General features: G+C 37.8%; 1 protein-coding gene across 1 annotated transcript in view; it reads right to left on the bottom strand.

Moving 5' to 3' along the window:
- Positions 1–12,152, bottom strand: part of LOC114447023 (VPS10 domain-containing receptor SorCS1-like) — a 39,723-nt gene that overhangs the window by 20,486 nt on the left and 7,085 nt on the right. Inside the window, exons 2-5 of the mRNA XM_028422986.1 lie at positions 5,543–5,610; positions 4,515–4,614; positions 4,133–4,291; positions 1,904–1,977 (exon numbers count right to left, since the gene is read on the bottom strand). Of these exons, the coding sequence (XP_028278787.1) occupies positions 1,904–1,977; positions 4,133–4,291; positions 4,515–4,614; positions 5,543–5,610 (401 nt within the window). The remainder of the gene's footprint in view (positions 1–1,903; positions 1,978–4,132; positions 4,292–4,514; positions 4,615–5,542; positions 5,611–12,152) is intronic.

The following is a 12,152-nucleotide window of genomic DNA, read 5'->3' as shown; positions in this document are numbered from 1 at the left end:
TTTTTGTGTATTTCCATGAAGACAAAAGGAAGTGTTTACATATTTGAACATCAAAAAATGTGGTACTTGATTGATCCCTTTGTAACACTCCCACTTGAGGATGATGCCAAAAATTCAGACACCGTAGTCTTTATTTAGCACATTTATTCAAACTGTAAACACTGAGAGATTCTTTGTTTTTAACTTTGCATGGATACCCCTGTGTTGCTAAGGTAAAGGCATCATTTGGTGATTATTTCTGAAGCACATGGCAACATATACAGTAAACTATAGTGCTTGTTTGTGATATGTAAGGAGAGAGCATCTGTTGATGTTTGGTACAAACATTAGGAACTACATCTCCCATTTAAAACAGTCTGCAGTCAGGCAGAATTTAGTCAAATGTGCAGTCATTGGTGGAGAAAGCATTGATGTTGTTTATAAGGAAAAAAATGTATATGATAACTTGCAGTAGTTCTTTGGTGCAGAGCTAAACATAGGGATTGTAGGGATCAGTTATTTCATGATATATATTATGTCATGGTGGAGCTGACTGTGATATTGTTTGGTTTATGAAAATCGGAAAATAGATAGTAATGCTGCAGATAAACTAACTAAATACTGATGAAGTGATCATTTGCATAAGCTGTCAGGTAATTTCCATAATAACAAATACTTTTTAGGGTCTTATTGTGTGAATTTGTGTGATTTTTTTCTAAATAATCTTTATTTTTTTGCTGTGTTGTAGCCTTTGAGCCTTTTTTATGGCAGATTTAATTTGACAGCAATTCTTTGTTTGCTTTTATTCAAGTGTCCATGTCACCACTGCAGCTATGTTTTTAATGTCTTTCGATGCTGTGCAGGCTGGAACTTTAATTAAATAAATATTAACATACACACACACCCATATACACACACACACACACAGAGCTGTTTTAGTTTATCCAGATGTTCCAGACAAACTGATGTACTCAAAGTTTGTCCCAGTGCATGTATTTATTTATTCATTAAGAAAAACAAATCACCATGCTATAATTTACTCTTCGACTTGTACAAGAAATGAGCGTTACACATCCACTTTCCCTGCGAGAATAAAAACATCAGCCTCCTTAAGCAGTGCAGTGCACATTTTTTTATGACTTTCACTTAAATCTACTGAGTGGTGATATTTTTCCTGAGGATTTTTAGTCGCAGTGATTTTGTTTGTCGAGCCTCAAAAACACATGTATCCCTATAGCTGTAGGTCACTCTGACGTCCCTAGTTTTGTTTGCCATTTCAAGTGAAAATAATGTGAAGAGGATTTTGTAGCCAACAACTATAAAACCTGTTATAAATTAAACATTTATCCCAGGCCATAATCCCTGTACCCTTGAGCTAATAACGCTAAAACACTCAGAGAGACACCCAGAGGCTGTCTGCCACATCCATCAGCTCTGATTCTGTGCAGTGTACATCAGGTATCATTCAAAATAAATGAATGAATAAATTAATGATGGATAAAGTTTGAATATGATTTGATTCTTAACACACTGTGTTGTATCCCAACATGATGTCAACAATATTTCATGAAGAGACTGCATTCGGTGCATGAAATATTCATCGCTGTGTGTAAACTAGACACTTAGTATTCTACATTATGTAAAAGATAAAAAAAGAAAAGAGGCCATACATTATTAATCACAAGATGTGACTTACTATAAACCTAGCTCTGCTTTTGCTAATAATAGAAAGGGAGTTTCATTTATTCATATTAACTTTGGCTAATTCTTTTAAATTGCATCACATTCACTTAAGAAGACTCTAAACATAACTGTAAATGAGCCGCTAACTGATCATTCCGCCTGTGCACTAGTGCTGTAAGCAGAATGCTAAAAAATACAGTATTTTTGTTTTCCTCTGCAAATGATGGATTGTTAACCTCACCAGTAGAATCTGTTGGGGACGACGTTGTCATGCACAAGCTGCCATCTCCTCCCAAACTCAACGGAGACATAGAGCTGAAAAATGGAAATGAGAACAGCGTGTCATACAGCGAAAAGAATTAGCATTCAACATGCAGAATTATATCCAGCTGTACTATGAAGCAGCAGTGGAGTTTGTAGTTGTATTTAAGTGGCTACAGTTAGAAAATTAGTCATTCACCTTAACTACTACCAGTGGTTTAAATCATATTTGTCTGCAGCTATTTAAATTGTAACTTTAACTAAATGCAACTACTTGTGTTTAATATAGTATCAGTATCAGTGTTGTAACTATTTTAGTTATATAGTTAATGTTTTGTTTTGATTGGATCGACCCCTTTGTAACACTCCCACTTGAGGATAATGCCAAAAAGACACCGTAGTCTTTATTTAGCACATTTATTCAAACTGTAAATACTGAAAGTTTGAATAAATGTGCTAAATAAAGACTACGGTGTCTTTTTGGCATTATTATTATTTGGCAGCATATACAGTAAACTATAATGGTTGTTTGTGATTTGTAAGGAGAAAGCATCTGTTGACGTTTTGGTACAAACATTAGGAACTACATCTCCCATTTAAAACAGTCTGCGGTAAGGCAGAAAGTAGTCAAACATGTAGTCATTGGTGGAGAAAGTATTGATGTTGTGTATAGGAAACAAACTGTTATGTTGCTTGGTTTATGAAAATGTGAAAATAGATAGTAATACTGTCACAGGTGCTCCAGATGATTATGAAAATAGCTGCAGATAAACTAAATCCTGATGAAGTGATCATTTGCATAAACTGTCAGGTAATTTTCCTAATAACAAATACTTTTTAGGGTCTTATTGTGTAAAGTGTGATTTTTTTTCTAAATAATTTTATTTTATTGCTGTGTTGTAGCCTTTGTTTATGGCAGCACACAATGCCACAGGTGGTCGACTGTATAACTCCTCCCCTTTCTGTAGCGAGAAGAGCTAGATGATCATGTCATCATGTCATGTACCACTGTCATTCCCTCCACTGGTCTCTATTTGTATTTACTTAGCACCTTATATCTCTATATTACAGCCAATATATTTGTCTTATATTTGTCTGCATCTATTTAAATTGGAACTGTAACTAAATGCAGCTACTTGTGTTTAATATAAGTCTAAGCAGCAGTGGGCTGATACTGTAACTGTTTAAGTTATATAGTTAATGTTTTGTTTTGATTGGCTCAAAGGACCCACCTGGGTTTTAATCAGATTTTATCATGCTTAGAATCTCTGCAGGATTTTAATCTGACGTTATGAAATCACTGAGTCATTTTTTTTTTCAATTAGGCCATTTTTCTCTTGTTCAGTCGGTGGTCTTATATCTCAGGCGCTCAGCTTTACACACACATCAGCAGCATCATTTTGACTCGTCTAAGAACTTACAACTTTCAAAAGACATGACAGACAATCAATAAATGTAAAAATGATCTGAGCTGAGATTCATTAAACTCTAGCAGCAATAAAAAATAAAGGAAAAAACTACAGAAATTCAGCTTCACAAAAACATACAGAATGACCTAAAGGGAAACTTCACTGGAGCATCTTTATTCTGACCCGTCGATGGCTCTCAACTAAGCTTTCATCTTGCTCCCTGCACCATTTATCTCACTTCTCAGACCTTGACTGTTTTTCTCTCTGAAAATCAAGTCTTCCAATAGCAGGCTGTGGAGGCCAAGTTTGATGTCTGTAGTGGTGAGTAAAGCAGACAGCAGGGTTCTCACACAGAGTAATGGGAGGTGTCTATGTGAGCGTGTGTTGTGTGTGTGTGTGTGAGTGTGAGAAAGAGCTTGTGGATTGTGTGGGTGTGTCTCCCTTGTTAACTTTCCACAGCGCTAGGACACATCCATTCGAATCTGTCTGCAGCCAGGCCTGATGACTTAGGCACGCAGGTGATCAGCTTTGGCGACTTCAGCCTTGACTCTAAGGGGCAGACGTCTGTACTGATGAAAAGCAGGTCCTGAAAGCTAGCTATTATCAAAATGAATGCTTTCCTAACCCTATTTTTTAAACCATTTTATACAGATATCAGGTGCAACAATCTAGCAAAACACTCAAACCGAGTAAACAAAAGCATACGTAAGCCATACACAACAGAGATTTATCTCGCACCGAGCTGTTTTTCTATCACATCTTCAGTTCTTACTTCATGCTGTGTGGCAGCAGCACATTACCTTTTGGTCGTGGCTGTAGGCCAGAATCCAGTCCTCCTGCTCGGGGTGGAAAAGCAGGCTGAGGATATCAAAGGCTAAGCTGTGTTTCTGATAGGACGCCCCCTCGTCAAGACTAATGAGCAGGCTGCTCTCCACCTCTGGGTCGGTCAGTAACATGATCTGGGATGAAAAAAAAAAACAGATAAGGGGGGGGGGGATCAGCAGGCCACCTTACTAGCATCCATTCCACAGGGCTTAAGTGTGCTTGTACAGCACGCTGCTTGGAATAAATGCATGTTGAAAGCTCCTGCAGAGCTGCTGTGTAGTGAAAACGACTCTGCTGCACAGATAATGACTGATATGTTTATTTATTCTACATACAGGCAAGACGTCTTAAACCTACCTTCCTTTTGTTGTTCGGACTCACGTACAGGTAGCTCAGTATGGTTTTCATTCCGACTTTCTCATTAAGCTTTTCATACGTGGTCCCATAATCAGTTGACCTAAAATTCAATTATAGGATAAAGTAAATAGGTTTTGGTAAAAAGAGATTGGGGCAACACCTACTACTTAAGATGCTGATGGTATCATTAAGCATATCAGCAAAGCAGAAAATTGCAACAGCAGAAGTCATGAAGCAATTTGCTAGATGAATGGAGATTTTTTTAATTATGAAAATAAACAAGAAAATACTGACTGATGTGCACAGCTAGAGGATAAGATATTATTAACATTACTGTTATTATTGACACTTTAATATTTTATGATTCTGGAGGACATTTCTGTATCCATACATACAGCATGATGATACATTCCATTGGTCGTAAAATGATGCCACTTTGCAGATTTAATTTGGAAGTCAGTTATTGTAGAATACAGTAGATATTGGTCTCAGTTGCCTGGCGACATATTATTTTTAAAAAAAAAACAGCATGATTAAAAAGTGTGGAATTTGTTTTTTTTGTTTTACATTTATGACAAAGAAGAATTTGGGAAATATGCATCTCCCAGAGGTTAATGCAGTTCATGGCTTCATCGTGGCACCTGTACTGATCTCACCTGTCCTTTATCATTGGTATTTCTTTTTACTTTTTTTTTAAACCTGCCACTGTGAGATGAGCCAAGAAGCTAATGAATCTGTTGGCCAATGGATTATTCACTGTGTGTTTTAAAAGCCCCAGCCTTATTCATCTTTTTGCAGTTCATGTAATTTACTGTACAACAACACCCTGTTATTTGCTGCTCCTCTCTTTAGGATAAGTTGCTTTCTACCTGGAACTGATTTGTGACGATGTCGATTAGTCTGAAACTGTAAATCTGTCCTGTCAACTGTTACCGGGGTCATCAATTAATCTGGTGTCAATACATGGATTAATCATATGCTGAAATATTCTGTATACAGATGATATGATATCAGACAGGAGAGCTTACCTCCATAAAGAACTCTCTGTCACTCTGCCAGAGTTGAAGTCGTAGTACTTTGTCAACATGAGAATCACCTACAAAACAAATGAAACAGATCATCAGTCGGAGTGTCACATATAGAGAAGCCAGAGGCATTCAAGAGGCGCTTCTTCTTCTAAGCTCCATGCTTTATTAAAAAGCAAACTGTGATGGCATGTCACCACACCACCTTCTTTGCTGCAAAGCCTCACTGTGCATATTCTCCGGAGATAATCTGAACCTATATGTATGCTATCATGCTCTTTAGAAAAAAGCAGCCAAGTGCTACCAGTGGTGAGCTATGACTAAATTAATAAATAAGTGAATGCTCGTAAATCTAATGGACAGGTTTTTTATTTGTATTTTTTTAAGAGTATCATAAAATGCGTCAGAGTCCTCCTCTGTCGTTTACAATTCACAAACCTTTATGCAATTTATGAAAAGCTGCAGACTTCAGGACGTCTTATAATTTATTATTAGTAAACAGCTCGCTTGTGTTTGCCTATGAAACCAGCAGGACCTAAATCAAGGGCGGTGCCGGTTTATGTGTGAAGCTAATTACTGATACATGAAGTGGTGTTTACATGCTTTCGACTTGTTATTTCTTGCATCCTCCTTTTGAGTAACTTCAGCCTAATAGAATGCTTTTAAAAAAAATAAAATCTCACTCTCTATAATTAACCAAGAGAAAAGTTCCTCACATTGTGCCCTTTATGCTTCATACATACATTAATTGCTGAAGTGTTGACCTGCCTGCACTGCAGATTCATAAAACCTGCACCTTGTACTGGCTCTCCTGGGAACAATCTATGGGCGTCTTGTTCGGCTTTTTATAGCTATACATTCTAATTATCAAGTGTTATGGGTGTTTTGGGGAACATTCTCTGTAATAAGTGCGAAGTTCATCATGTAAAGAAGAAATTTAACTTCCGTCATTAAATCCCAGCTTGTAGAAATTCAAAACATAAACAGGCTTGAATCAAAACAGTAAACATCGAAACAAAACTAAAAAAATCAATTGTAGTGCAGGTTATTTTAAAGCTTAATTAGTCAGAATAACTTGTTTGCCAATATACAGGCGGCGTTATAAAAACACAATGGCAGTTCATTATCACACAGGTATCTTCACATTTTTATAAAATTTTATATTCATGTCTATTCTATTTCCACATGTGTTGACCTGAAATAATATGCCAAAAATATAAAATAATAAAATCGTCTTTGAAATTACATTCTGACATTCTGAGTGCTGTTTCATGTGCCAGATGTCTTTACCTGAAAGCAAATCTGAGTGACTGACAAAAGTATATTGTGTGTAAGAGACAACAAGAGTGTATGCATCATCCCTGCAGCTTAAGCCTGAGATTTTTCAGAGGTAGTAGAGTTATTTCTCCTCACTGTCCATTCTCTTACACACACATATATATATGTATATATATATATATATATATATATATATATATATATATATATATATATATACTGTGATCCTTTCTCTAAACTACTTTCTTCTTCATTTTGAGGATCAGAAACCTTTCTTGAACTTTTCGTTGTGTTTTTCTCTTCACCAGTGGTACCAAACACAAGTTAAAGCCCTTGTATACTGTGACATATTGAGAGATTTCCATGTTGCTGATGGGCTTTTTTGGCTGATTTATATTAAGTTTGACACTTCTGCTTCTAATTTTGTTGGTGCACAAATTAGTTAAATGACTAATGGTTTCATGCACTGGGCTGTTTTTTTCTTTTCTTTCTTTACATTGTGAATAATTAATCCCTCAGTACCACACCACACTTTGTCTTTGTGTTAATAATGCAGTAAAAGAGGTAAAACTATACAGTTTTTGGTTTATTTCCTGTAGTGTTCCATCTGTGTGAAAAGGCTGACCATAGAAATCTCTAACCCTGCTTTTACCTTGTGCTGAATACCTGAAATTCTTTCTACTCGAGCTATTTCAGAGATAATCCACACAGCTTGTTCTACCTTTGTGTCCAGACTGGATAGCGAGGAGATTTATGGTCTTCTAATAAAGTGGCCTTTATACCTTCCAAAAGTCTTACCCTCATAGACACTGTCATGCACAATAAAACAACCTGCAGCATGAGCCCTAAAGAATTAGGACAAATTACACACACAACCTTCTTTTCTGTATGTCAATTAACTTTATGCATTTATTTGGGAACAATCCAGGATTACAGCGAGACGTAATGTCACAAACCACATTACAGCTGCCCGGAAAAAAGTTTCCTGCACTCTGAGGGATGTTGAAAGCATAAGAAGAAGCTTTATGGCTGCAGTTAACACCTCAATACAGTGATATAATATGCACTTTGTAGCTTTTTTTGTGTCAAACAGGTGTTTGAAGCTCGGCGTGTCATATCATTACATTGCTATTTGAAAGGCCTGATAATGGAAATTTGCTCTCTGAATTTAAAAATTAATGCCATATGTGTTAGCGGAGCTCACCCTTTGAATTTCAACAAAGGTGTCACACATTTGGTGTCAGGTACCATGTAGCACACAGCGCATTAGACTGCAGTGGCACCAACATATCTGGAAACTGGATTACTTGACATCCAAGAGCAAGCAAATTGATTTTTCAACTCTAATCCTTTGTAAATCTTAAACCTTTGGAGGTAAATGGACCGGGATGAATTCGATCATTATGTAAGAAGGAATGGGAGGCTTAATGATGACTTAAAGGGGGCTTAGAGTGAAGAGATTACTTGTGTGAAATGAAGGTGTTGTATGAAGAGGAGTGGGGGAGGTGGGGCTGTTATTGAAGGATGAGCACCTGAGACAAATGAAATGAATACACATTGGAATTCGTTCCCACTCTCACCAACCCGTTGACCCAGCCTTATCAGCTGTTGGAATTAAGTTGCCTCATCAATAAAACTGTCATCACGTTTAGCCACAGCAATTAAACAGATGGATGATTCTATAAAAGCAATTGTTACATTAGTTACTGACTGGAATATTAATAATAAAGACACACACGACATATCAGAAGACCGGCCACATGTGTTACGACAGGCCCTGGTTTAACTCGGTATGAGCAATAAATATATCCGGAGGTGTTATAATCGGTGACATTAAATGTTGCAACTAAGACGGACTAATTGGAGGAAGAAAAGTGAGAACACCTACCTACAAGTTATCAACACCACAGAAGTGTTAACAATGTGGCAGCGTATGCTTTTCAAAGAATGAAGAGAGAGAGAGAGAGAGAGAGAGAGAGAGAAAAAACACAGCTTTAGCGAGCAAATTCAAAGCCCTTCAGGGGCTGGAATAGCATAAAGTATAAAACTCCAGTTGATAAAATCCCCACATTAAAGAGCATCATTTAACACCTTTAATAAAGAAAGAATTGTCTATTCCTATTGCACTGTTTATTGCCCTGCAACTTACTCTGCGGCGGGCAAGAACCGGCGTGAGAGCGCACACCTTCGTACACTTCAATACCTCCTGAGTGAGGCACATGATGCACAGAGGCTTTTGTCTGCCACATCAATTTATATCACTTCATTAACAAAGGCAACATTTCCTCATAGACCAGATGCTGTCCTGAAGCTGGGTTGTTTGAAGTCAGATCTGTTGGTGCCCCCATGGATAGCAGGTCACTGCAATCATAAATTATAAAGCACCTCCATAATATCACTTTGTACAATATAAACTATTGGTGAAAGTGGTAAATAAACACAACGAGGGATGGATACATGGGGTTTGCAGTTGCAATTGTTGAGTATTAATAAGATTTTCTTGTCATTCTTGAAGTCTGGCTGTAATGTGACTGATGGTGTACTGACGGTAACACCACTGATCTGTGAACATCAAGTAAACAGTGTTTTGAATGGAGATGGAGCAGGTACTTCATGTTACAGCTGCAGCTTTCAAGCAGAACAGCAAGTGTCTGATTTTTATTGGACTGACTCACACCGAGACAACAGCACTGTGTCGAAGTAAAACCTCGGTTGATAAGTCATCTGAAACTACTTCCTTCTTCAGGCTTATATCCCCGCATCATTTGCTGCTTCGCCATAAATGAAAAGCACAGGCCAGTTCAGTAGCTAGGCCACAGCGGCCCGCTGAGCTTGGAAGCTTCGGCGTGCATGAGGAGGAGGTTTGATCAATGCCGGCAAGATTAGACAGCAAGCGTGTAGAGTTTTTCTATCCAACCAAAAAGTTGTACCCACACTGTGCAAGCAGGGACTGTTTTTTTCTTTCTTTTCTTTTCTGAACCTGCTTTTAAATCTTCAGCACTCACACTGAAATTTGGAAGTTGCTGAGTGAGATGGTAGAAGATTATTTGCATGTTGACAAACTAACAGCTCCCCGGACTCTTTAATAAAGTACATTCCAACAGACATAAATAAAGTAAAACAGCTGATTAGATAAATATGCTGCAGAAGGATTTCTCCCACCCATATGTCTTATTAGTCTCACCAACTGTGTTTGAAACCTTCTGTTTGCCAAAACGCATCACTATAAATCCAAAACGGAGAACTTGACTGAGCAAATCAAAGTTATGGTTTTCAATGTAAGGCTTTTTCTTACAGCGGCCAGATGGTATAACTCATATATTGCAGGTGGCTGCTGTAAAATCAGAGTGTTCTGAAGCACAAAATGAGGTGCAAACTGAGCAATGGCCAACAAAAGAATATTGACAACAGCAACCAACTGGAAGAGTGTTTCTGATTCATTGAGTGCAGAGACTCACGGAGCAGCTGCGGACTTGCATTTCAAAGATATGGTGGTAATTCTAACATTCACCTGCTCCTGATGAACACATTTTTCTCATGGTGCCAAATGTTTTTCCTGGAAATATGAATGAAATTTTAAAAATAAACATAGTTGCTGTAATTAAAAATGAGTTTTCAGGTTCTTTAATACATGGCTGTGCCAAATACTGAGTTCTGTTCAGTCAATCACAGCATTAGACCGCTGCTAGTGTACAATAGACTGTTGGTATGGACACAGTGAGAAGGACAACATCCAAAGGTGAACGGTATCACAGCACCTCTTGAAAAATCAAGATGCTCATTACTCATTACTTATGGTCTGTTTGTCAATAGATTAATATAAAAAATGAGACCTTCTCCATCTTTCCTTGTTGCCTCTCAATCTCTGCACTGATTTTTCTGTAAAAATCAATCAAACCAAACACTAGCTGCTAGCTGTCAATTACAGCAAAATACTCATTACGTGGCTCATGGCATCTAAAATTCAAGTCCAATGACTGATCTGATCGGTAAATTGTCTGGCTTAGTGTTACTAAGTAAATAATCTGCTGTTTTTCTGCACACAATTACTTCCTGCAACAAAATGTTTGCCAACACTCCAGTTAGCAGTCGTGACATGGGTGCAGTTCATGTAAAAGCTCTTTAATTATTTAGACATTACATGAATGCACAAAAACTGTCAAGACATATGAAGCAATATGTCTTCACATACTGCTCAACATCTGCTACTATTGTGAAGCTTTAAGGTCCGTCCCTGAAACAACAGCCAGGCACAGAGGAAACAGACAAAAGTAAAAATATGGACCTGCACGGTTTGATTTGAAATGCAAACACACAGATGTGCCTGTGACAAAAAAAAGAAGCAAAGAAAGGAAGTGAGATCTCTTTATGCATTGTTGCTAGCAAATTAACTTTATCCTGCTGTATAGCATAAAATCTTATTTGGAATTTCTGCTCTGCTAGACAGCACTTGGTGGAGAAGAAAGGAAACCCAGGAGGGTTAACAGAGTTTGCCGATAAAAAACACACTCAGCAGGATTTCAAGGCGTTTGAGAACCTCACCACAGGAAGGCTTGGTGGCTTGGCAGAGCTGAACTCATCCTGCCAGCAGTTTCTGTGCAGAGCCAAGACCCTCTGTTTATCCATGCAGTGTAGGCGATTGCACAAATATACACCCTTTGTCTTTAGTTGTCTAAGCTTCAGTCAGGCTGTTGCTGTTCTGATCATTGTGTATTTCATGAATTTATTTGTGTGTGCCTGTCCATCAGAGCCATCCAGAGGAGAGGGGAGCTGGTGGCGGTCAGCACGACCACGGAGCTGAACGTGCTGCACGAAGGACTCCACGTGTGTCCAGAAGATGTTTGTGAAGGTGTGCTGACCAGGCCAGTCAATCAATCAAGTAGGTGGAATCAGGTGAGATAAAATAGTGGAAAGTGGAATTTAGGTATTGATCATATTATGTCCTATGTTCTCTCAGTAAACTACAATAGAGAAGTGCAGAATAAAGGATAAAAGCTTGTTATGATTGCTACTAAAGCTTCAACATCTTCCAAATGAGATGTCACACAAAGCTGAAATGTCTTTCACAACTGCTTTTACACCTGACCTATGCATATTTGGTTGCACATAAGATGCTTTTATCTATCATTATTGATTATATGTTTCCTTCATTTAAGATTAATGTATATGCTGCCTTCTGTGTTGCTGTTGTTTTTCTATATTTTTTTAAGGAATGTTTCATCATCTTAGAAAATACACTTGGCTTTTAGCAAACAGCATTCACGCAGCAACACTTTGTACAAACTGCAATTAGTTTAGAGCCTTCTCCAAGAAAACATTTAATAAACTGAAGTAA

The sequence above is a fragment of the Parambassis ranga genome, chromosome 15, assembly GCF_900634625.1.
Source record: "Parambassis ranga chromosome 15, fParRan2.1, whole genome shotgun sequence".
Classification (NCBI taxonomy): Eukaryota; Metazoa; Chordata; class Actinopteri; family Ambassidae; genus Parambassis; species Parambassis ranga.
This window is presented reverse-complemented; position numbering and strand designations above follow the sequence as displayed.